The sequence below is a fragment of the Eublepharis macularius genome, chromosome 5 (assembly GCF_028583425.1).
Source record: "Eublepharis macularius isolate TG4126 chromosome 5, MPM_Emac_v1.0, whole genome shotgun sequence".
Classification (NCBI taxonomy): domain Eukaryota; kingdom Metazoa; phylum Chordata; class Lepidosauria; order Squamata; family Eublepharidae; genus Eublepharis; species Eublepharis macularius.
The window spans coordinates 119,816,609-119,843,721 of record NC_072794.1 but is presented as its reverse complement, the minus strand read 5'-3'; the positions used below and the strand labels follow the sequence as shown (position 1 = coordinate 119,843,721).

Below are 27,113 nucleotides of genomic sequence, written 5' to 3'. Positions count from 1 at the left end.
AAATATTCCAGTACATGGACACGCATTCAAATATTTCTGGTACAGATATATACTCCCCAAATACCTTATGGGTATTTTGGGGTATATTTAGGTATCTCTTGGGAATACTAATGTTTGTATCCTGAATATTTCTGGAAATATTTAGGAAAATTTTGGAATATCTGCAGCTGGCATTTTAAAGATCTCAGGCCCAGCTCCCCATTTTATAGTTTTCCTGGCTAAAAGGAGGGAGTGGGAGGCAGGTATTTATTCCAGACAAATGGGATCACAAGTTAGGGGGAGTGCAAGATCTATCTGTCTAATCACAATGATTCTTTCACAGCCTATAGATTTCTGAGCATGGGCAAAGAGGATAACAAGCAGGCCTAGCTGTAGGTGGACTCCATTTCTTGAGCTAATTTACAAGCATATTCCAGTCACAATGATATACAATTAGATGCCACAACTGCTCACACTTAGAAGCAATATGATCAAAATGTTCCTGAACTGCATTTAAATTTGTTCTCTTTCTTTCCTTTTCTATCCCCTTTTGGTAGTCAATAAATTAATCTTATTACTTTTTACTCTTATGCCTTAATATTGCTCCAAGATGAGCTGGTGTACAATTAAGATCTCAAATATCATACTTAATAGAGAATATCATTAGCAAAGTAATCAATTATATAAACTTGAAATATTTGTGTCTGCACTATTTAATCTAATAAGTCTGGGGACCCCATTTGGGATATGGAAATATGATGGAGGAAGGTTTCACTTTTAACTGGAATAGCAGGCCAGATTTGGATAACAAGCGCACAGGTACAAAGCGCTTGTTTAGAGTTGTTACTGTTGTTATTATTTTATTCATTTATAGTTCCCCTTTCTCACTGAGATCCCAGGTGGATTACACAGTGCACGTGAGATTCAATGTAATAAACAGCTACGACATTCAATGAACAAGTACAATAATGAACAACAGTTCAGATATTCGCTGAATAGATACAGTAGGGTATGATAGCAGGAAATTTGAAAACAAGCATAAAGTATTGGGACCTCTTCTCCTAATACATCACCTGGAGAGCCTTGCACTCGGCGGACTAGCAGCTACTGGTGGTCCCCTGAGGGACATTTGTTTGGCCTTGATCAGGGCCAAGACTTTTTCAACCATGGCTTCCGCCTGGTGAAACTCCCTCTCACTGGAGACCTGGGCCCTGAGGGTCTTGTTACAGTTCCACAGGGCCTGTAAAATGGAGTTGTTCCACCAGGCCTGTTGCTGAGGCTCGATGATGTCCCCTCTGACTGCCCATGCCCCACTGTGCCACCCTGAGTATGATTGATCCATCTTTTTACTATCTGCATTTTATGGATTCAGTACAGCCTCTTATGTGAGTATTGATGCCGGTTTCTTCTGATTGGTTTTATATGGTTTACTGTGATTTAATTGTATATTTAAATATTTGTATTTAAATGAATTGTATGCTGTTCAGAGCCTGTGTGCGGGGAGGGTGGGATAGAACAAGAAATAAACTAAACTGAAGTTGAGCATAGAGATGAAATCTTCTGAAATAACACTTAACTAATTCACATGACATGTTAAGCTATGTGGAAACTCCCTAGTGGTGCTGCTTATTTGCATCAGCAGACAGTAGTACCTAATAGCAAAGCATATAGTCCATGTCCCTACCAAAGCATCTCTCTGAGGTATTTCTTATGACATAGCCCTATAATCTGGGTAGAAAGCCCTCCTGAATAATTCAGATTTGCATAGTTTGTGGAAAGCCAGGAGAGCGGGAGCTTTCCTAACCTCCTTAAGCAGGCTCTTCTGTAAGGTGGGGGCTGCCACAGAGAAAGCACGTGTGGGCAGTTATTGATTTTGCCCAGTTGCAGGAAAGTATCTGCAGAAGGCCCTAGTTAGATGAGTGAAGCTGCCATGGTGAAGCATGGGGGAGATGTAGTCACACAGATATGAGGGGCCAAGGCCATGAAGGGCTTTGAATGCCCTTGAACTGCCCTTGAATGACCTTGAAGTGAGCCTGATAACTGATGGGAAGCCAATGGAGTGTTTGCAAAATGGGAGCAATATCCATGCTCCACCTATCTCCTGAGAGTAAGCAAGCTGCTGTGTTCTGCAGCAGCTGGAGACTCGAAGTCAACTTTGAGGGGAGACCTATGTAGATTGAATTACAGTAGTCTAGTCTTGATGTTACTGTGGTATGTATCTAGGTGGCCATGTCAAGGTAGGGAGCCATTTTCCAGGCTAGTCTGAATTGAGAGAAGACCCTTTTTTTGCAGTTGCATTTACTTGCTTCTTTAGCAACAAGTAAATGATGGATCTAGTATAACCCCTAGACTCTTAACTAAGTCAGCCAGGGTCAACTGAACCCCATCAAAGGTTGGGAGCACAATGCTCTTCAAGATCTCTGCTTTACCAACAAGCATCACTTTTATCTTGTCTGGGTGTAATTTTAATTTGTTTGCTTTCAGCCAGTTGATGACCACTGTCAGGAAACAACTTAATAAGTCTACTGAATCACCAGAGGATATAGATCTGAGTATCATCTGCATATTTTTCTCTTGAAATACTTTTATTTTATTAATACGATTAAAAGCCCAATAAAAGGGCAGATAAATAGAAAAAGAAAGTAAAGAAAAAAGAATACAAAGAGGGAAAAAGAACAAAAATTGAAAATAACAAAGAAAAATAATACATATTTCATTTTCCATTTTTCTCTACAACACCCAGGGCTCATTTTGAGGGGGAACATGCCGGAACACAGTTCCAGCAGTTCTCTAAACAGGTCACATGTCAGATGGCCCTGCCCACCTGATTTTTGGCCATTTTGGGCCCATTTCAGCCAGGATTGGGTCCAAAACAGCCAGGATAGGTGATGTCAGGGGGTGTGGCATATGCAAATCAGTTATGCTTATGACACACTTCCAGCAATGCCAAGGGACGTAGCATATACTAATGAGTTATGTTAATGAGTTATGCTAATGAGTTCCTCCAGCTCTTTTTCTACGAAATGACCCCTGACAACACTTGTCATATTTTAACAAACATTATACTTTTAGTTTTAATATCTCCAAAATTTACCTTTTCGATACTGCCTCCTTCTATTTATTTTTCCCAAGTTTATCTTCTTAGAAATCAAAACCACAAATCATCCATTTATTTTTCCTCGTCTCATGCAGCAAGTCAATAAGGGGTAACCAGTTAACCATAAATTTTATAGAAATTTTCTTTAAGTGTGGAACTCAAAATATCATCTGCATATTAATGGCATCCAATTCCATAGCTACGAATGAGTTCTCCCAGAGACTTTACATAGAGTTTGAATAAGATGGGGAATAAGATTGTGTCTTGTGGATCCCCACAAGATAATTCTCACACTGAGGATAGTTGGTATCCAATAGCAACTCTTTGAGTCTGTCCCATGAGGAATGACTTAATCAGTATAAAGCACATTCCCTGATGCCTACTTCTGCCTCCAAACACCTCAGTAGGATGGTGTGGTCTAGTGTATCAAAGGCTTCAGATAGATGCAGAAGGAGCAACAATGAAGCATGGCCTTTGTCTACATTCAAGTATAGGTCATCAACTAGAGCCACCAGGGCTGTCTCCATCCCATAGCCTGATCTAAAACAAGACAGAAAAGGGCCCAAGGCATACTAGTTGTCCAAGAAGGCTTGGAGCTGGTCAGCTACTGCTCTCTCAACCACTTTGGCTTGAAAGAGAAGATTAGAGACAGGGCAATAATTGGCTATATCATTTTTGTCTAAGGGTTTTTTTTAAGTAGTTGGTGGATGACTGCCTATTTGAATAGACATGGGCACAAACAGAAAAAACCCCAAACATGGGCCCTTTTCACACTACATTCCTGCTTCCAGAACATAATTAAATGCAGCACAAAAACCGTGGAAGATAGCTTCTTCTCGTGAGAGTTTTGTGCAGTCACACAAAACTCTCACGGGAAGACACTATCTTCTGCAGTTTTTGCGGTGCATTTCGTGATGTTCTGGAAGCAGATATGTAGTGTGAAAAGGGTCATGGTGTTTGTTGTTCATTGCCATCCATGAACAATGAACATTGATGAACATGACCTGTTCACAAACATGTTCATTGTTTGTTATTAATGGGGGCCAGCAGGCTCTCCTCCAGCCATCAATATCCCTACCACACCACTCCCAGAAACCCTACCTGAGCAGGCAGCAGGAAATGTACCAATAATAAATAATAGCTTGGCCCCAGAGCCTGGCAGCAGCCCTGGAACCTGAAGGGGTAGATCCCTACCGCACCAGTCCCAGAAACCTTACCTGAGCAGGCAGCAGGAAAGGTACCAGTAATAAATAATAGCTTGGCCCAGAGTCTGGCAGCAGCCCTGGAACTTGAAGAGGTAGATCCCTATCCCACCACACACAAAGAAAATTCAAGCTCCAATGCACTCTCCCTGTCTCTCTCTCAAAATGCCAACAGCAACTGTCTCTCCCTCTGCAAAGCCAGAGCTGGGAGTCCCCCTCCCCCCTGCTCTTTGCTTCCCTGTAACAAATTTGGAGCTCCACACTTGAAAGAAAGACCAGCCTATCGAGCTAAATTGGTCTTAGATTGGGGTTTCCAGGGCAACAGCAGGAGTTCAGACAGAGTTCAGGCAGTCCCTGCCTCCAGTTGCCAAGGGAATTGATTGCAGGTGCCAGATTATCTGGCTTGACGAACAGCAATGAACAGCAACAAATGAGGCTTGCAACAACCACCTGTTCATTTAGAATGGGGCCTCACGAACAGCTTGTTCGTGAATAGCTGATTGGGCTGTTCATGGCTTTTTTTAGTTCGTATTGCTGTTCATGCCCATCTCTGTCTTTGAGAGGTTGAGGGAAGATGCCTAGAGCTAGTGACTGGTTCATGATAGACATGAAGGGTTCCTTTATGTGGTCTTTACAAGATTTTAGGGCAAGGATCTAGCTTTCAAGTAGTAGCTTTCACAGATGCTAGAATTCTGTCAATATCCATCTCTACAACTGGGTCAAAATAAGGTGTCACTCACAGTTTGACACTCACAGCTTAATTGTTCTTGACTTAGGGGTCAAAAGATGTCAATATACCATAAACAGTTGAGATGGATGTTAACTAGCTGATGTAACGGTTGCAGAAAAATAATGTTTCTTTGCTGGTATCCTCACAGCTTCATAAGTTTTCCATTGGGCTCTGTAGCATGCTCTTTCAGATTCAGCGCAAGATTTCCACCAGTGACAGATCTCCAGAGTAAAATTTAGTTTGGTCCTTTTTTATCAAAATTAATCTTTGGGCCAGATGTGGTAAAGTTTCATCCTATTGTCCATGGTTTCTATTCACAGGGATAGAAAGCATGATCAAATCTGATGTGGTCTATAGTTTAATTTATTGTACCCTGCCCTGAGCCCACTTGCAGGGAGGATGGGCTAAAAATCAAACTAATAAATACATAAATTTGCCCACTGTATCTGTCTGCCCCCTTCAGTTTTACTTAGTGGTGGAAAATGTGAAAGGAAACCTATAACAGGAGCCAGACTCCCATTTTTAATGTATTTATATTGCTTAGTGGTGGGGGAAAGGCATATTTTATTAGGACCAGGGTTCAGGGGAATTTGGTCAGAACTTCATGCCCTTATGGTCTACTTATAACATTTCAGATATGCATCTTTCTCTCAGATTTTTACCTTGACGTGGAAGACCAAAGCTAATCTAATCTTGGTAAATCTCAGAAGTTAAACAGGGATGGTTCTGATGAGTACTTGGATGAGAGATGACTTTTAAAAAGTCCAGGGTCACTATACAGAGGCAGGCAGTGGCAAACCACCTCTAAACATCTCTTGTATCGAAAACTATATGGGGGTCACTATAAATCAACTGTGGCTTGATGCCACTTTCTACCACCATAGATTTTCATACGAATATGGATGTAACATGTAAACGTACCTGTTCCTAAGTAACGTCATACATACATGGATATGTGTTCCAAGGTACTGAGTTTATTGTGGGGCCACAAGGGGCTAAGATTAAGTATCAAAACACCTTTTTGATTCACAGATAACTGTCTGGAGGTGTGAGCCCCCCAATAAATATAATTGTTGGCAAACCCTAATGTATAGTATTTGTTTTGCATCCATTTTGATGTTCTTATGTGTGCGTATGAAGCAAACATATGATGCAAAAATGTTTCATATGCTTGTCTTATAGCCCTGGGTGAAATTCTGTATCATCAAAAGTCAATGTGAGAGTTTTTATTGATTTTTTTTTCAAGATAGAATTTCTACTCTTGTGCTTCTGTAACATTGTTAAGTGTTGTGCAGTACATGGTAAAGGAAACATGAAAACTGCTTAATGAAATTAGCTGAAGAAAAATATATTCCCACAGAACATGAACATGTATTTTACTATTAGGCTCCATGAAACATCTATAAAGGGATCAATTGTAGAATTAACAAGACACTCTAAAGTAACAACGGCAAAGAAGGAAAAGCCTTAGCTAGGAGCTTTCAACAGAATTGATAATAGTGCCTCCACAATAAACCCAAAATGCAATAAGGAGAATATACTATTCCTGGCATCTGGCTAATCAATGGCTTGTGAAGAGAGGGAGGTCATAAAGTGCCTAGGCGGCATTAATTTTATGAGAGATGTTTATAGTATTAGATCATTTAAAAATAATTTTAACTGAACTGCTCTAAATGAATAGCGGTTCTGTGCCTATTTAGTTTCGGCAAATGGACTAAGGGGTTGGGAAGTGCAGGAACATGTCGATACTGGGCATACGTAATGGAAAAAATCCCATTGATAGAGTATTGAATACTGAATAATGAGTTCATTAGTTAACAGATGTTTTCATTTGCAGCATATTCATTGATGCTAGTCAATGTTTAGGTATGAGGCCATCACAGCCATCTAGGCTCTGAGAAGGAGAAGAAAGGGACCTGCAGCTAGAAGAGTACTCTTGGAATATACTTGGAAGGTGATGATGTCAACAGAAGGCCCCTTTCCAGTCACCTGCATGGAGTGTGCCATGTTTGTTTTCCTCCTGGAAGAGAAGATGGACTTCACTTGTCAGAAGCGTAAGCTGGTCAGGCTTTTGGAGGAGAAGATTCAGAGCCTAGAGGAGAGGATCACCACCCTTCAGGAAATCAAGGAAGGGGAGGATTTTATTGAGAAGAGCCTGGGGGCTCTGCACAAGCATGAAGAAATAAGTTCAAGAGAAGAAGGAAGAGTCGATCTCCCTTTTGAGCCTCCTCTCAGTTCTGCAGTACAAACCGGAAGATGTGGACTAAGGTGACGCTCTGGTCCACTGGAGTTCAAGGATTATTTTGCAGTGCTTGATATGGTTATGGAGACAAGAGTGGAAGGAGAACTACAAAAACCTGGAAGAGGGAGTGAAGAGGGCATGGGGCCACACGGAAGTGGAAGAAAATGGAAGGTGGTGGTCATCGGGGACTCTCTGCTCAGGGGTATGGAACATCATGTGTCCAGGCCAGATCCCCTATTCCAAGAGATGAACATAAGAACATAAGAACATAAGCAAAGCCATGTTGGATCAGGCCAGTGGCCCATCCAGTCCAACATTCTGTCACACACAGTGGCTAGAAATCCAGTGCCATCTAAAGGACTGTCAGTGAGGCCAGGACACCAGAAGCCCTCCCACTGCCTTCCTTCCAGCACCAAGACAACAGAGCACCACCTCCCCACAAAGAGAATACCATCTATCTCCTGTGGCTAATAGCCACTGATGGACCTCTGCTCCATATATTTGTCCAGTCCCCTCTTGAAGCTGGCAATGCTTGTAGCTGCCACCACCTCCTGTGGCAACGAATTCCATGTGTTTATCACCCTTTGTGTAAAGTAGTATTTTCTTCTATCTGTTCTAACCCGACTGCTCAATAATTTCATAGAGTGCCCACGAGTTCTTGTATTGTGAGAAAGGGAGAAAAACACATCTTTCTCTACCTTCTCTAACCCGTGCATTATCTTGTAAACCTCTATCATGTCTCCCCTCAGTCGTCTTTTCTCCAGGCTAAAGAGCCCCAAGCGCCTCAATCTTTCCTCATAGGGAAAGTGTTCCAACCCTTTAATCATTTTAGTTGCTCTTCTTGTTGCTTGCTAGGAGCCAGAATTCAGGATATTACAGACCGACTGCCGAAACTGATCAGACTGACTGATCAGTACCCGTTTGTGCTGGTTCACGTGAGAATGAATGACACAGCCATGAATACCATTGCAAGAATTAAAGAGGAATATGAAGCTCTTGGAAGGCAGTTGAAGACAGTGGGGGCACAAATAGTATTCTCTTCTATCCTTCCTGTCAAAGGAAGAGGAATGCAAAGGGAGCAGACCATACTCGAGGTGAATCGTTGGCTGAGGTGGTGGTACCGGCAAAGGCGCTTTGGGTTCTGGGACCACAAGATAAGTTACCTTCTAGCACATGATGGGCTTTACCTTTCAAGGTCAGGGAAGAAACTATTTGGAAAGAACCTGGAGAGCTTCATCAGAAGAGCTTTAAACTGATGCTGCAAGTGGAGGGGGATGATCAACAAGGGGATTTCAATGAAGAAGTGATAACAGTGGGGGCCCACCTGAGTAGGACAGATCAAACAAAGGTACAAGTGCCTATATACCAATACCTGAAATATGGGTAATAAGAAGGAAGAGCTTGAGTTTCTCTTGCAAACAGAGGGCTATGATATAGTAGGAATTACTGAGACTTGGTGGGATAATTCCCATGACTGGAATGTGGTAGTGGATGGGTACAAGTTGTTCAAGAAAAACCGGAAAGGTAGAAGAGGAGTGGCATTGTATGTGAGGAGAGGGCTTGATTGTCAGCAAGTTCTGGAGAATGTGGTTGACAGCCCAGTGGAAAGTATAGGGGTGGAAATAAGGGGAGGAAGGACAAAGCATATTGTTGTTGGAGTCTGCTACAGACCGCCTGACTAGGGAGAGGCAATGGATGCTGCCCTCCTTGAACAGATTGGTAGATTATCCAGACATCAGAACCTTATAATTATGGGTGACTTCAACTTCCCCGATTTGTGCTGGGAGACAAGCTCAGCAAAGCAACAAGACTCATGCAACTTCCTGACCTGCCTGGCTGATAACTTCCTTTTTCAAATGGTGGAGGAAGCTACAAGGGGCTCGGCCATACTAACTTAATATTAACCAACAGGGAAGAATTGGAGATGGGGTGAAGGTGATGGGGACCTTAGGGGGAAGTGATCATGTCCTCCTTGAATTCCAGTTGCTGGGGGGGTGGGGTCAAGGAAGTTCGTAGACAGACTTGTAGGTTAGATTTTCATAGGGCCGACCTCAATGAACTCAGAGGCTTGATGACAGTCATTCCGTGGAGGAGTGTGCTGGAAGGGAAAGGAGTGAGTGAAGGGTGAGCTCTTTTTAAGCATGAGATTTTGCAAGCTCAAGCCCTCACTATTCCAGCAAGATGGAAACATGGTAAGGGCTCCAAGAAACCGATGTGGAGAGCTCTAGAATAAGCTAAGGGAGAAAAAGGAAATGGAGGGAAATGGAGGGAAGGACAGACCTCTGAAGAGGAATATATGAAGGTTACTAGGTACTGCAGATCAGCCATCAGAGAAGCCAAAGTTCAGTATGAGCTGGGTCTGGCCAGGGAGGCTCGCTACAATAAGAAAAACTTCTACAGATATGTGAGAAACAAAAGCAAGGTCAAAGAGGCAATTGGACCGCTGTTGGGAGTGGAAGAAGAAGCACTGATGGAGGACAGAGAAAAAGCAGACAGGCTTAATGACTTTTTTGCCTCTATTTTCTCCCTGAAGAAATTGAGCCCATCTAGAGATGGTAGTAGACACAACAGGACACCTGGGGGGCTAGTTGGGAGGATATTAGGGCAGATTTTAAAAGGATCAATCTGTAAGCATCTGAAGGACCACTTAGATCCGGAGAAGTCAACATGGTTTTGTCCCCAACAGATCTTGTCAGACCAACCTGGTATCCTTCTTTGATTGAGTGAAGAGCTTACTGGATCATGGGAACTCTGTTGACGTATTTTACCTGGATTTCAGTAAAGCTTTTGATAAGGTTCCCCATGACATTCTAATCGGTAAACTGGAAAACTGTGGACTGGACTATAGGACAGTTTGGTGGATAGGGAGTTGGTTAGAGGACCGCACCCAAAGAGTGGTGGTCAATGGTGTTTCATCAGATTGTAGGGAGGTGTCCAGTGGGGTGCCACAGGGCTCGGTTTTGAGCCCAGTACTTTTCAATATTTTTATCAATGGATGAAGGGGTAAACGGGCTACTCATTAAATTTGCTTATGATACCAAGTTGTGAAGAGTGGCAAACACCCAAGAAGATAGAGTTAAAATTCAACAAGATCTGAATACTCTGGAGAAGTGGGTGGTTGTGAACAGGATGCAATTCAACATAAATAAGTGCATAGTATTACATCTAGGCCACAAAAATGTGAAGCACAAATACAGGATGGGGGATACACTTCTGAGTAGTAGTGCATGCAAAATATATCTTGGGGTAAGAGTGGAATGTAAACTAAATATGAGCATTCAGTGTGATGCGGTGGCAAAAAAGGCAAATTCAGTCTCGGGTTGTATCAAAAGGGCCATTGCATCGAAGTTGCAGGAGGTCATAGTCCCTCTATACTGCCTTGGTCAGGCTGCACCTGGACTACTGTGTGCAGTTCTTGAGGCCTCAATACCAAAAGAATATGGACAAAATTGAGAGGGTGCAAAAGAAAGCAACGAGAATTATCAGGGGTCTGGAGACTGAGCCCTACGAGGAAAGGCTGAGGGCCTTGGGAATGTTTAATTTGGAGAAAAGGAGACTGAGGGGGGACATGATTGCTCTCTTTAAATATTTGAAAGGCTGTCATTTGAAGGAGGGCAAGGTGTTGTTCCAGTTGGCAGCAGAGGGTAGGACTTGAAGCAACATGCTTAAATTACATGCAGTAAGGTACCGGCTGGATATTAGGAAAAACTTTTTCACGGTCAAAGTTCAAAGGTGGAATCAGCTGCCTAGGGAGGTGGTGAGCTCCCCTTCACTGACAGTTTTCAAGAAGAGGCTGGATGCATATTTGTCAGGGATGCTTTAGGCTCATCCTGCATTGGGCAAGGGGTTGGAATAGAAGGTCTGTATGGCCCCTTCCAACTCTGTGATTCTGTGATGTCATTTTTAGGAATACAGGTTGAACAGTGTTGTAATAACTTGTAGTTTAAAGAACTGAGGAAGGAAAAGGTAAAGTGACTATGAGATTTTTAAAATGAGGTTCTAGAAATGCCTGCAAAGGAGACAGGCTTGGAAGTGCTTGGAAGTGTAAAAAGTGAAAATTAGAATGAAAGCTGTTGTTTCCAAACATCTTATCATGGGGATTATCTAATAGGGTTTTTTCCCTTTTGTTCTGGGCTAATCTGTCAATTTTCCTGATCTAGAATTGAACCTTTGTTAAGACCAGTCCCATAAATATATGTTGAAGAATGTGAAAAATCAATTATTTAAATCTCTTTCCAGATCAAATGCTTGTAACCTGATGATGAATTGCTGTAGACTCCTAGTCACAAATCCATAAGACTCCACGTTGTAAGAAAGAGGTGCGAGCTTCTGTCTCTTTACTGGGTCAAGCCACCTCATTTTGGGTCTTTCTCTTTCCTATTGCCTTGCACTTCAGCATTATTGTCTTTCCATTGAGTCTTGTCTTCTAATAATGTGACCAAAGTGCAGTTTCATTTTTAGCTTCTAGGAAGAATCTGGATGGATGTACATAATAGAAAAAAGAACCAAAAATAAACATAGACATTGCTGGTTCAGCTAGTTAAAGTGACTTCTGGAATGGTGGAACAAATTCAGGAAATGATGCTGTAACACCCCCCCTCCCCCCTGCACACCGGCTGAAAAGTTTGTGTGGTCTGTTTCAGTTCTTGCCACACAGAAGTCACACATGCAGGCCAGACAGTGGGGTGGACCATCCAGCAGCATCTTTTTTTTTTCCTTAACAAACAAATCTTTCTGCTCCCATCATACAACCAGTTGGATCCAAGTGGACGAGACTGAGCCCTTATAGTTAACTCCATTGGCGGGAAGGGGATGTGCACGGCAAGTATGGGTGAATTTCTTCTTTAATGATCCCTAGGCAATGGCATTGACACTGAGTGGCTCGTAGGAATCAAATAGCAAAAAGTTTGCTATTTGCCGACCGCACCATTCAATGATGGCACTGTCGCTCAGCCCCAGCTGAGATCCAATAGATCCAATGTTCACACCAGGGACTTCCTGGTGTGAACAGCCACCCAGAACACCATACTGTGTCCTACAATGAGGATCTGCTTCCATTCGGGACGCCCTGCCACACCTAAAGAAAAAATCAATCAGTAGAAAGTCCACACATCAGCAACGGCTGTACATACGACCGATAGGCAGAAGAACGCCATCTGCCCACCCTCTGAATAGCATCACATGAGTACCCCATTACAGCTGCAGTGGAGGCAGCACCAATTAGAAAAGAATGGGTGCCAAACCGGACCCCATCTAAGCTTAAGCGCTGCAAGGCTCTACTAGTCACCGACCAAAATTGGTAACGTGTCAATGGGGAAAGATCCTCATGACGGAACAGTAACCCAGGGCCTTTGCTTCGTATGGCTAAATAATGCCGAATGGCTTTTATGGGGCACAAACCCTTTTCAGTACAGGGCCCCAAAACAAGCTCAGATCCCCTTCCCTTCTGGTCCGTTTTGGAACGCCTAATCCTTATAACCACTTTCCCGCCAAAAAACATTATGTCCTGAGCCTGAAGGGCACGACCTGAATCATCCTGCCTTGACTGGGCGACCAGCTCGCTCACCCGCAGGGCCCCGAAAAACGCAGCAAGCACAGCTGAGTGAAAAAGCCGTGTTTCAAACTCAGAATTACAGACCACTCCCCAGACCGCTCGTAGGCCCCTAAGGATTGCAGGGGAGATAGGCTGTCTCTGATCCTTAGGAGCAGAAGTCTCCCTAACCCAGCCCTCAAAGAAGTCCTCCAACAATAGCAGATCAAGGAACAGGAAGAATTTCATCTTGCCCAGAAAGCCTTCTGGCTTTTTGAGCTTTTCTGATTAAAACTGTTAACCCAGGATTAATTGATGGGGAAGTAGCAGGCATGTGCATTGCACACTCACACATGCATACACACCCAAGTCTTTCAAGATCAGTATTCCATGTGGAAGGACTAATCTGGTCAGGTTTTTTTCCTTTCTGCTTATCTTCCTGGGATTTCTCCTTTTTTCTTTTCATTCAACTCTGGTTAATGGTTTCAGTTGGAAAGGAAGACTGGCAGCCAGCAACTTGTCCAGTCTCCCACTTTTACTAATAAAAAGACATGGAAAAGATGTCCATCCTTCCTCTACTTCCCATCCTGTGAAGGAAAAACAACAACACCTAGCCCTCCATTTCTGTGAACTTTTATGCACAAGGCCATGACAGGCTGCTGCAAAGCCGATTAGGCTAAGGAAGATTCTCCACACATCATGGAAATGAAACTACAAGGCACAGGGAATCATGGCATAATAGCAGGATAGTAATTTATTGGCTTTATCACTGTCATAAAGAAGCAATTTTTAAAATTTTTGCTATATTGTGTTGGCTGGCAATGGAATGCTTTCCTGCTTACACGCCATGGTGGCATGCTGTACCAGTGCCACTTCGTCAGTAAGTTTCCCACCATTCTATTCGACTGCCAATATTTGCCTTCTTTGGGGTCCATTGTTGTGTGAGTTTTCATGTGCTTAAGGAAAAACTTATTAGATTGATGGGTTTGGGGACAATATGATTTTTGGTTAAGTGCAAATAGAGCCTCATTTCCCAACTCCTCACCTTGAAAGAAACAGTGCATGCATACATGCACAGCTGCCCAACATTCAACTTGATGTGTGACTTCCCCAAGTATTCCTCAGAGTCTATACACATGGAACCCTGTTGTTGCATGCTCTCAAACTCAGTTTATAGGAAGAACTGTGTTCTGTGCAGTTTTGGTGCCATTGTATGAAAAAACTGCTACTCCAGAGTCTTGTTTCCCCCTTCCTTGTAAAGATTAATGTGCATTTGCACATGTGTAGCTATTGCCCACCTTGCATGTGCAACAGGCAAAAATTCAGGGAAATGAAAAAAAAAACCAGTAATGGATCAGATCCAAGCTGGCACCACTTTGGCCAGATCAAACAGTATTGGAACAGAATTATTCTGGGACCTCCTGGAACTGAAATTGAAACAAAAAAATTCACAGTGCACTTCCCTAGAATCCAGGCTTGATTCTGTCTAGAACCCACTTATTTGTCTTTTTAGCTGTTCATGGTATCTGTAACGCTCTCATCCCGCATCACATTTCAAATGAATTAATTTTCTTCCTGTCAGCTTTCTTCATTGTCTAATTTTCACATACATACATAGTAATGCACAATACTATACTACAAATCATCTTGATCTTGGTAACCAGCAATAGATCCTTATGCTTAAGGATCTTTTCTAATTCCTTCCAAGTCTCAATTTCCTTTTGATTTCTTGGTTGCAGTCTCCCTTTTGGTTGAGGATTGAGCCAAGGAATAGAATATCTTTAACAATTTCAGTTTCTTCATTATCAACCTTTATGTAAGTATTTAAGAAAAGATTCTAAAATGAGGCTTTCTATAAAGGGAGGAATGAATCAAATCAGTATGTTTGTGTGTTTACGTGTGTGGGGGGGTTGTTATTGTCACAAGGCTTATTTAAAGAAAATTCTGGATTTATTGAATATATGAATGAGAAGTTTTTATATACATTGAGTAGTTGGTAAAATAATTTAAATAACCCTTCCTGGCCTTAAATTCTATGCTGAGTATATTGCCCTCCCCCCAGTCGGAATAAAGAGGCAGGCACCAGTGTTGAGAATTAAAGAGCTGCTTTATTAATTTATAACAACATATTTCTAAAGACGGCAAGGGCCTAACTTGCAGTACAGGTCGGGCTCTGGGGTCACTCCTGGACCTCTGGCCTGACCTGTATGGGTGACCCCCACATCCCTGAGTGTGAGCCATCCATGGTATGGCTGTGGCCCAGACAACCTGGCTAAGTGGTTCACCCACTTAAAGCTCCCCCACCTGGCTGTAAAGCTGTAGGGGGGACCAGCTTGTCCAGGGTTTCCCCACCAGGGCATCTGACCTCACAACTGGGCTGTACAGCAGCCAGCTGCTCCTTACAGACCCTGATCCCCACCAATGGGGATATGCCAAGGGTGGTCACCGGCCCGCTCAATTTCCCCAACTCCTAACCTGCCAATGCTAAGGCCAAGACCCTGCTTAGGCCATAGTGCCCCACAGGGGGCATAAAGACACCCAAACCCTTGATGCGCCTCCTCCAAACGGTTGTTCCACCATCCCCTCAATAGAAGTAAGCAAATGTGGCCCTGATTTGCAGATGGAAGCTCCTTGCTAAACACACAACTCCATGACCAAGCTCTCTACACACACAGAGCCGTGGATTAACTCAACACGGGGCTCAAGCTCCTTGCACACCCCTGGCTAGGAAGCCCTGGGCCCCAACAAGAACAGAACTTCCTACCCAACAGGCAGGGGAACATGCACACCTAGGCACCCAGGCCATGGGCACCAGACCAAACAACTCCAAGCTTCTTGCACACACCTGGCAGGAAAGCATTGGACTTCAGAGCACCCATGGAATAGGTCGAGGGCCCGAAACAAAACCATCTCCAAGCTTCTTGTACAAACCCTGCCGGGAAGTCTTGGCACATACAAATCAAGGTCTGCCACTGTGAGAAGCCCCAGGTGCAGGTGGACCTGCAACAATAACACACTCATAATGTTCAACAATGTATCAATGCCAAAGTCATCTGCGTCCCCCTAATGGCCGCACCTGGAGAAGAAGACAAAACACACAACCATTAACAGCCAAAGTAGGTAAGAAGTTAACAGGACCTGCCCACTCCCTCATTGTAGTGACAGTCCCTTGCCCTCGTGCTACTGGGAAGACCCAGAACCATCCAGTCCACACCTGTTGCCCAGATCAGATCACCTACATGTCGTGAAGACATGGGAACCCAAACAAACAGAGCACATGTGGTGGAACTTGCAAGGCTCCCTAGAACAACCCCCCTGGGAAGCAAACTCCCAGTATAGCATACAAGCCACTGCAGCCTGATCCTCGGGAGGGTGAGTGCCGGCTTGCGTGGAGGACCATTGGACAAGGTGATTGCTGTCAGAGCGATCTCCTGCATTGGGCTTAGCTGGGAACATGACCTGCAGCCAAAGCTGCTGTTGGACTTGATTCCAAGGCAAGGACGGGTTAAGAGTGGCACGCATGCAGAACTCTTCATCATATTGCAGCCAAGCTGCACCAGCAAAGTCCGAATACCCCCTCTATATGATATCTATAGCTGGGAAAAGGGGGGGTGCCCTCCAAGGCTGGGCACGGGCTATGACGCCTGCATATATAAGAAATCCAGGCAACCAGTTTGCCCAGGTCCTATTCACCTTGCGGCGCTTCAACTGTTCCTTATCGCGCTCGTCAAGGTCCTCCTTGTCCTTTTTTTCCAATTCTCTACAAGGGAGGGTGAAGGCATCCACGTACTCCCCTCTAAGAATATTGTCCCTGGTCCTGGGCATCAAATGGTCCCCAAGGGGCACGGCAGTATCCCCAAAGGGCAATGCCCTAAAAGGTACCGACCTGTAGGTCAACCACAGGGACCCATAAAATGAGCCACTACACCCATTCCCACTTGTGATTGAGGTGGCATGGGCGACCAGCCGGCCACCCCAGGCAGCTGTCCCATAAAGGATGGCTGCCCCCACTGTGGCCATAAGCTACCAGTACCCATTGCCTGTGACATGCTTGACTGGGTGTATGGTGTATGAAGCATGCCAGAGGGCACGGAGGCAGTGGCCTGACCTCAGGACCCCCATGGCCATGCACACCCCTGCTGGGGCAATGATGACTGACCATCCACTTCTGGTGTTTGTTTGGCTATTGCCATCTGCCTAGCATCCTTTGACCAGCTGATGTCATCCACGGCCATGGCCGCGTCCTCATGAGGCTGTGCCCCAGCCCCAGATCCATAAGATGCCATTAGGTCACGTGCTGCCGAGGTGCCTCCCAGGCCGGATGAACCCTCCAGGGTGGAAATGCAAGACAATACATTATTAAGGAAAGCAGTGGTAAAGGTTGCCCTTACTGGCCTCTTGCATTTGGCCCCGGGGTTAACGTTGCCCCCCCCACCCCAGTCGCAAGAAGGAGACAGAGACAAAGCTTGGAACTTGGAAAGTACAACAAAGCTTGGAAGTACAACATCAACTAACAACAATCAACTGCTGCAAAAGCAACTGGCAGTACAAGTCAAGCCACGGGGTCAACCTCAGACCTCCACCTCGACCAGTCTGGGCGAGCCTCACTGCCCCGTGTGTGAGCCATTTTTAGAATGGCCTTAACCTGGCCAGCCAGGAAAGGGTTCCCCCTACCAGCTCCTAAAGCCTCAGTGGTACAGTATGAGGGAAGGACTTGCCCCAGGGTTCCCAGTAGGCGATCTAGCCAGGTGGTGGTAGCCGTGAAGCATACCATCTGCTCCTGTCAGATCCCTTTTCCCCACCTATGGGGAATTGCCAAAGGGGTGCTCACTGGCCCGCTCCCTACTCCCTAACCTCCTCTTGCCCAATGGATCTCTAACAAGCACCACCCTGGCCAATTACCTCAAACCACTGGCTACAGTGCAAGGTAGGTGAAAAACTGCTTCTCCAATCCGGCCAATTTGTGGAAAAGCAGAAAAAAAATCCTATCTGACTCTTCTACAGCAGCCAGCTAGTCCTGCACTGCAAGAGGGCGAGGTGGGTGGGCCGGTCATGTGGAGTAACTGCTGCCCACAGGGGCGGAGCCACCTTATAATGCCTCTTGCTTCGCCCCTACGGCAAATCCCTGGATGCCTGGGAAGGCACTCTGCCTCCTCCTGTATCTGAGGCGGCAAATTCCAGCCCCCGGCTCAAGCTGCTACGCAGCAGCCAGGAATGCTGCATTAGAGACATCCCGGGCCTGCTCCAATGCAGCAATTTTTTCAAGCAGTTCCTGCCAACTGGGACCCATATCCTCCTCATCAGAAGATGACAGGGCCACCAGGGGCTGTCGGGGGCAGGTCTTTTGGTTGGCTGCTTGCCCCTAGAGGGGCCAGAGCCTTTTTTTGGGAGGCATCCTAGCCCTACCGCCAACAGCCCCACTGTTCTTAACCACAAAACCAAATCAAAATGGCCACCAAACCCCAGCACACAAAATGGCTGCCTCACCAACTCCCAAAATGGTCGCCACTTAACCACCCGAGTCACCAGATACAGCCCAAGCTGACACAGGGAGCCCCCAGTGAAGCAAGGTGGGTAACAATCTCCCTGCCCAATAGAGGATGAAGTGAGAGAGGCAAAGGCAATACCCTCCTAACAATTTCCCATTTGCTGGCAAGACTGATGAAGGGGGGGGGAGGGGTCGCTGTAGCCATAGCAACCTATTAAGGCACCCATTAGGGGCACAGCAGAAGTTAGCACTGGCCTCGCTCCCCTTGTTATGGGAAGGCTTGTCTGGGCATTTTTTTCCTTGAACACTGCACATAAAGCTGCCATACCATTTTTACATAATGTGCCCAGTCTCCATTGATTTGCTACATGTAAAGGTCTTCTAATCAGTTTTGTACTCCAGTGTAGAATCTTCACTTCTAAATCTTTTTTCTGAGACCATTACCAGCCTCAAAGAGATTCTACGTTCTCGAATGATTGGGGAGCAGACTTTGACCATCTTAAGAATTTCATTATATGCCATGTTCCTTGGAGCTCAAGTCATTCCTTTAGTTATTGTTTACTGGCATGGAGGGAGAAATGAAGAAACAAAACCTGTAGAGAAGTTCAAATGAACAAAGTGTGTTTTTGAGCATTAAGATGGTATTCTTACTCCAGTGAATGATAAAGTCCAGCCTTCTGGATCTGTGTAAAAGACCCGAGTACAAAAATACAGTGACCATCATGGAGTTGTTTTCTCCTGCTTTTGGTGTTATGTGACAAGCTAGGAAGCTATTTTCCTCATCCCTTATTCATCATTTTCCCAGCCATATTCTCCCAACAATTATGCTCTATTTTATCTGCATTCATCCAGTATTTTGTTGTTATTGTTTTCCTGTTTTCATTTGCAACATAATAGCAAATGGCAGTTGACTGGCTCCTGACCAGGTTTGACCGGTCCCTTTCCTGTGTCTATTTCTTGCATTGTTTCTTTCTTTTCAAACCATAAAATGTTACTGTTGTCATTCTTGTCACTTTGGCAGACAGAGGACAACATCGAACAGATATTGAGCCAAGTGCCAAAAATGTTCACATAGCCAAGACATTCCCAAACTGCTCTTTTATCTCTAGTGCCAATTCTCAATGGAGGTATTAGGAAATTCAGAGATCTGCACATCCCATCACCATAATCACTTCTGTTCTATGATGAATAGATTGGCTTTTGCAGCTGTCTGATTGATGGATGAATGTTCAAATAGTCATTTTATGACTTCTGCAAATAAAGACTTTACCCCCTCCCCGCCCCCCACAAATGTATGAGTCAATCATGCTCTCTCAACAGTGGTTGTTGTTCTTTCTTGGATAAGCTTCTTGGAACTGTCTCTGTCTAAATGTTTATGGCATTATCCAGCTTTTACGTGTTTATTTGGCTGGCTTTGTGGCACCAGAGTATCACATCTTGATCTAATTTTGCTACATACGTTATCATCCATAGAATACTTTTTTGCCAAATATTTTACCAAATATTCTGACGATTTGATTTTGAGGCCAAAAATACCTGTGTGTGAGTATTTAGAATATCTAATAATCATTTAAAAAGCAGCAAAGCTACTCCATTCACAAATAACTAGAGATCTCCCAGAATTACAACTGATCTTCAGTCTACAAAGATCAGTTCCTCTGGAGGAAATGGCTGCTTTGGAAGATGGCTTCTATTACATTATATCCCTATATGGTCCCTCCTCTCCTCAAATTTCAATTTACCCAGACTCCATCCCGAAATCTCCAGGGATTTCCTAACCCAGAGTTGGCTACCCTACAAGCAAGACACAATTTACTACATACCTTCAAGGCTCCCCAAGTATGCACAAAAAATGGTGGTAGAGAGTGCACCCAAGTAAGAGTTGACTTATGGCGACCCCTGGTGGGGTTTTCATGGCAAAAGACTAACAGAGGTGGTTTGCCATTGCCTGCCTCTGCAACCCTGGTCATTCATTGGAGGTCTCCCATCCAATTACTAACCAAGGCTGACCCTGCTTAGCTTCTGAGATCAGGCTCACTTGAACTATCCAGTTCTAGGCATGCACAAAAATATGACTTTGTAAATTAACAAAAAAAGAAGGTGGGAAACCCCAAATGGCCTGATGTGATGCTTCAGAACACTCAGAAAGTTAAGACAAGTCAATCAAAAGAAACTAAACTGAAGGAGAGAAAGGGGCTTGCAAAGCAGCACTTTGAAGCATATACAGTCCTAAGCAGGGAAATTTGGGTGGTAGTAATAATGAATTTACACACTATTTTTCCCTTCTTGCGGTTCCTCAGGGTGTATTATCCTTAAAATGTAAATATTCCCCTTTAACTGACTATATTCAAACTTTATTTTCCCAGCTGCAGCTTCCTTTCTCTTCTTTCTCCTTCTTGGATTAGTCACATGATATATTCAATGAATAGCATACTATATTGGTCTTCTTGACTTGCCATATTAGGAATATGCTGGAATTAGCCTCTCATAAGTCCTTAAGTAGTATTTGCAATACTAAGTTTAATTAATTGTGAGCCATAAGAACTGTGGGCTGAAACCAGAAATATTATTAAGGAAGAATGTGCAAAGACTATTCCTGTAGCCAAAAGAATGGAGAAGCCTAAATGGATGACTGAGGAAACTCTTAAAATTGCTAAAGATTGGCGATAACTATGGCTAGGAGTTCAATAGAAAGGGTAAAAAGCAATGACGAGAGCGGACAGCCCAGTCTGGCACCCCATGACAGCATGAAATCTTTCAAAGATAGGTTGTTTATTCAGATTTGGGCTACTGAAGACAAATAGAGGGCTTAGATGGTGTGCAAAAAACATCCCCCAAATTCTATGTGACAAAGGAGTGAGGTTAGGTATTTAAGCTCTAGTTTGTCAAAGGCCTTTTCTATATCAGTTGATAGTATAAGGGATTCAATTTTCATTTTTCTGTTTTAATTTATGTCATGTGATTTACGGATATTTTCCACTATATTTCATTTTGGCATGAACCCTGTTTGGTCTTGTTGAACATAATGTGTGATGAATGAGTTTAACCTATTAACGATGGTGGCTATAAATAGTTTTGCATCATGATTTATTAATGAAATTGGTCTGTAAGAACTTGGGTTAGTTAGGTCCTTATTCGGTTTTGGTACAACCACTATTCTGGAAAGCACGATTGAGGAACCCTGCCAGAGAATAAGACATCATTGCCTACCTTGGCTAGGATATCTGCATATTTCTTGTAAAACAGGAATCAATCACTGCCTGGGGATTTATTATTTTTCAAGGATTTGATAGTAGATAGAAGTTCTTGAGCTGTGATGGGGGCTTTCATTAGGTCTCTGTTCTTCTCTACGTTTTGGGATGGCTGATTTGGAGATCAAATATTCCCCAATCTGATGTGAGTTTGGATTAGAAGAGTATATAGATCCTTATAGTAATTAACAAATATGTTCAAAATTTGAAAAGATTTTGTTACAATTTTTTAATTAGGGCCAATAATGTGGTTGATTAAAGTTGAGGATTTCCCCCCCTGACTTTCCAGGCTAAAAGGTGCAAAGACCTGGGATGAAAATGCCAATGCTTCTGTTTCAGGAATAAAAAGTATTTTTGGATCTTAGAAGTTTCCAAAATTTCCCCCTCAGCTTGTAGCTTTTCCTCTAAGCTTGCAGCTTTGTATAGGGTTTTTTTTTACTTCCTGTCAATTTATGCTTTTGTTCCATATACATTATTTTGGAGATGATTTTCCCTCTCACACTTCCATTCTCCCTTTTATATGAAAAGGCCAAAGATATGATTTCCCCCCAGTCACTACCTTCATTGCCTCCCATATTTTTGCAGAACTGACTCCACAGTCAGCATTATCTTTAAAATATGTCTGTAGAGGAGGCAATTTTTGAACTTATAGTGTTGTTCTATAAGAGTTAAGTGTTTATTCTCTATCCTGCAATATTAATATCATCCTTGTCTATTTTTAGTACACAATCTAACCAGGAATGATCAAACCATATTGATCATATTCTTTGACCAGTTTATGTAGAATAAACTAGATCAACTAGATTTCTAGAAATTAAGATGTAATCTATTTTGGTATGAATATCATAGTGTGTAGAATAGTAGGTATAGTCCCATTCCATACTAGGAGAACCATATTCAGCATTCTCAGTGGTTGTTTCAACAACGGTATAGTCATATTCTTGTTCTTTAACTGCTTTTTGTGTACAAAGGTATTTCCAGAAGAACCCCTCTTGCCTTGCTTGCTCCTTAGTTCTTTCTGCCTTTCATTTGAAGAACTGAGATCCAGATGGTTGCTTTTTAGCAGCTATAGATCCCTAGAAAAATAACTAATTTCCTAAATTAGTTGAAGATCCGTCTAGGGATAAGCCAGGACTGTAGTTAGCACAAACCCACTTAGTCCAAGCCAAGCAGGAGACAATTTGGTTTAGGGTGGAGCATGATGCATGGGAATGAAGCTAGCAGTAGTGAGCAATAGTGAAGTTATATTAGTATGTCAACCCATGTCATGTGACCCTTCACTTCAGGCTTTGCTGCTGGTGGAACAGATCAACTAGTGGACTGGAGGATCCTTGAAAACTTTACCACAATTGTATCCTGAGTAGAGATGGGCACAAACAGCAATACGAACAAAAAAAAAAGCCACGAACCGCCCAATCTGCTGTTCACAAACAAGCTGTTCGTGAGGCCCCATTCTAAACAAACAGGTGGTCGTTGCAAGCCTCATTCATGGCTGTATGTTGCTGTTCATCGAGCTGGACAGTCTGGCACCTGCAATCAATTCCCTTGGCAACTTAGGCAGGGATTGTCTGAACTCTGTCTGAACTCCTGCTGTTGCCCTGGAACCCCCAATCTAAGCCCAATTTAGCTTGATAGGCAGGTCTTCCTTTCAAGTGTGGAGCTCCAAATTTATTACAAGGAAGGCTCTGGTTTTGCAGACAGTGGAGAGGCAGTTGCTGTTGGCATTTTGATAGAGAGAGTGCATTGGAGCTTGAATCTGCCATCTAGCCAGTTGCAGCTAGGGCTGTTTCATGTTGGATCCTTTGTGTAACATCTTATGAGGCACCTGAAAGAGAACAGATAAAGGAACATGAGAAGAATTTAAATACTGTCATAAACGGACATAAACTTACTGTGCAGTACATACCTGGAGTGTTTGTTTGTCACTGAGAAGACTTTAATGGGACAGTGAGTCTGTGTAGAAACTTTTACATTTGTAGACTTTTGAATGTATTATGTTTAGATATTATCAAGACTGTATGAATACACTTTCTGTATGACTGTATGAATGCTGGATATATTCATGATCATTTTGATTTGATCATATACTATTACAATATATAGAAATACTTTCTAGTTTCCCGGGTAGGTTTCCACTTCTTTTTCCAGGCTCTGGGGCCAAGCTATTATTTATTATTGGTACCTTTCAGCTCAGGTCAGGTTTCTGGGAATGGTGCAGTAGGGATCTTGACTTGGATGATGGCTTGAGGAGAGCCTGCTGGCCTCCACGAACAGCCAACCATGAACATGTTCATGAACAGGGCCATGTTCGTGGTTGTTCGTGAGTCCATGTTCGTGGATGAACAACGAACAATGAACATCATGTTCATTTTTTCCCTGTTCATGCCCATCTCTAATCCTGAATATTAGTCCGCCTTCTGCTGCTCCTTCCCATTTATTAATTTAGCTTGTGGCTGAGACCATATATTGGAGCCATAGTTGTGAGTTCCAGGGATTGTTATTGCCTATTTGTAAGTAGGGCATTCCTATAGCTTTAGGGAAATGTATGGGAGCAGTTACAAAATTCTTAGTCCCTGCACTTGCTCCTCTGCAGCAAGTATGCTCTGCACATTGATACGGCAGAATTGCCTTACTTTCCTCCCCTTTCTTGCAGCCATGAAACTGACTTTCTGCCCATTTCTTTCCAGACACAGCAGAATAGTTGTGAAGATTATAGTATTTTCCACTCTGCCTCTCCTCTTGGTGTTGCTGGGATACAGTTTGCTGTATAGTTTCTTTTCTTAGCTCTAGAGGCAGTTTCCCACCTTTTCCACTTTGTTTTCCTTCTCCCTTCTTGCTTTGCTTCCTCAAGTTGCTGAAAAGTTTCTTTTTGCAGCATTGAAAGCTATTCCCCTGCCTTTTCCCCTGGCTTGCATAACAGAGTATCTTCTACTCCCTATCCCCTTCTCATGTTTGGTGTAGTGGTTAAAAGTGCGGAACTCTAATCTGGAGAACCAGGTTTGATTCCCCACTCCTCCACTTGAAGGTAGCTGGGTGACTTTGGGTTAGTCATAGCTTCTAGGGGCTCTCAGCACCACCAACCTCACAGAGTGGTATTTTTCTTAAAATAAAAAATATAAATCATCAGATGCATTTTTTCAAGAATACACAGAACAGATCCAAATAGAACATGCATCTTTTATTCCTTTCAAGCAGTACTAACTTGATCTGCTCCTGTTCTACCTCCTTGCTGAATGTCAATCTATTTCTTAGCTGCTGGTTTCCTCCCTCTGCTGGCTCCTTTTTCCTGAGACTGCTCCTGCACAGGTGGCTCTGACTCCTTCTTGGCTGCAGCACCATACTTGGAGGCTGGAGCCTTGCCTGGCTTTACTGGAGACTCTTCCTTGGAAGATTCCTCCATCTCTTCATCTTCTTGGGACTCTTCCTCCTCCTCCTCTTCTTCCTCCTCCACAGTATTATTCCATGGGCTGACAGCTGTCACATGCTGTCCAGCAAGGTAGACTGGCCCACTCCCTGACCTTAGTCTGAATGTGACGGGTGGATTTAGATCAAGTCCTTGTGTGGTGACCATTGGGAGAACTGAAATTTTCAAGTTGGCTATGCACACTGGAGCAGATTCCTTGCTATTCTTTGGGGGCATGATCGCCACAACATGAAATTCTCACATATGATGTTGGGAGTCCCAAATTCCACATCATCAGTTATGGTAAGATCAGAGTTGGCCTTGCCACCAGTAATGACAATAGTGCATAAACTTGTTATATATTTTTGGTTGAAGATTTTTTTTCTCCCAAGCATCAATGGTAACAATGATATACGAAAAGATGAAAGATACAACATCATGGAAATCCCAGGTACATTCTCTATTGGCTAAATTAGGACTATCCGAAGAATATTTAAGGAGTTACGACTATATTGCTGCTAGATGTCTAATTAAACAAAGATTATTGGACATAAGTGAACAACAAGATCGGGGTTGCTTGGTATTATGAGTTCAGCAACTCTATATAAACATCTTATATCCCATCCTATAACCTGGCCAGCTTATTTTGATGACCTAATGGTCACAGAATATAGGACATTGTTTACTAGGGCTTGGATGAATATACTTCATTTGGCAGTACTGAAAGGCTGTTATAACAAGACATCATTTGCTGATTGTATGTGTTCCTGTGATCATAAATCCATTGAAGATATGTCCCATGTTATGTTTCAATGCCCGAGATTTGTAACTATTCGGGAGAAATATCTTAGAAATATTCTGCAATGGGTGCCAGGGAGGTCAGAGCAAGGTAAATTGGTGGTGGTGCTGGCAGATAAGGATAAATGGATTACAATGCATGTGTCAAAGTTTGTAACATTGGTAAACAAAATACAGTTAAGACTGTGGAAGTAAGTTTTATTTTACTTAAAGGTATTAATAAGTTCCTTTTAGTAGTATTATATTATATTATATGCTGTTATGGATTTTATGGATTTAAAGATCTTGATGGAGTTTTGTCAATTTCAGTTTAAATTTTATGATGTATTAATTTGTATAAATAATATTGTACTTCTCTTGTTATTTGCTATGGCTGTGCTGAAGCAACAAAGTATTGATTGACTGATGGTTTTTTTTTCAAGAAACTAATCCATATAAAACTGTGCCTCTCCAGTCAGTTCTGCACCCCTCTGAGGTCTGCACCCTAGGCAGCTGCCTAGTTGGCCTAATGGTAGCACTGGCCCTATCTATAGTTATGGCAAACAGAAATGTGGGAAAGGGGCAGCCTTGTCTAGTTCCCCTTACTAGTTGGATATTTGTCAAATGTCTGTTGCTAGTCTTAACCGTAGCTTTTGGAGAAAAATAAAGAGCATTAATGGCATTTTAGAATTGGTCACCAAAACCCATTTTTTGAAGTAAAAGTTTTAGATATGGTATTTCCAATTTATCAAATGCCTTTTCTATATCAAAGGCCAGAAGTAATGCAGGGGTTTTGTATGCTTCACAGAAGTTAATTATACTTAAATTTTACATTTTGTCCAGTGCTGGTGCTGGACTTAGGGAATGCCACAGGGACACCCACCCCAGAAACAAGGCTTGCAGCCCCCCAGTCCAGCCCTACCAACCTTAACACTCACCCAGCCAGGAGAGGACAGACATCAGAGACATCAAGAAGGGCCAAGAATGCCAAAGAAGCCCCAGGTGCAGAACGTTCAGGCAAAGCTCCAGGTGCAAGAAGCTCAGGCAAAGCCTCAAAAACAGGAGGCAGGCTAGGCGATGTCTCCTGAGTCCTAACGACTGCCAGTTACCCAGTCAGGGCTCCAGGGCAGCCTCTTTCCTCAGCCTAGGGGAAGAACAACAGCCCAGCCAGGGGGAGAAGAGGCAGAGAACAGAGACAGCCAGCCAGCACAAACTCAAACAGCAGGCCAAAGGCACCAAAGAGTGACCAGGCCGCACTACCACCCAGAGGCCAGCAGGAGAGGTGCAGCAGCACAGCAAACCAACAGACAGGCTAGAAAGGGCGGGGAGTAGCCTGGAAGAGCCAACAGTAGAGCATCCACAGGTGTGGCATTGGTTTCATTTCTATTTTTTTCTTTTTTCTTTTCGTGATAGG

General features: G+C 43.4%; 1 protein-coding gene across 1 annotated transcript; it reads right to left on the bottom strand.

Moving 5' to 3' along the window:
• Positions 1–23,333: 23,333 nt before the first annotated feature.
• Positions 23,334–25,159, bottom strand: LOC129330401 (nucleoplasmin-2-like). Its single transcript, XM_054980428.1, has 3 exons — positions 24,880–25,159; positions 24,153–24,305; positions 23,334–23,344 (listed from the first exon to the last, which is right to left on the bottom strand). Exons 1-3 carry the CDS (start codon positions 25,157–25,159, stop codon positions 23,334–23,336), a joined length of 444 nt encoding a protein of 147 aa, XP_054836403.1.
• Positions 25,160–27,113: the final 1,954 nt, after the last annotated feature.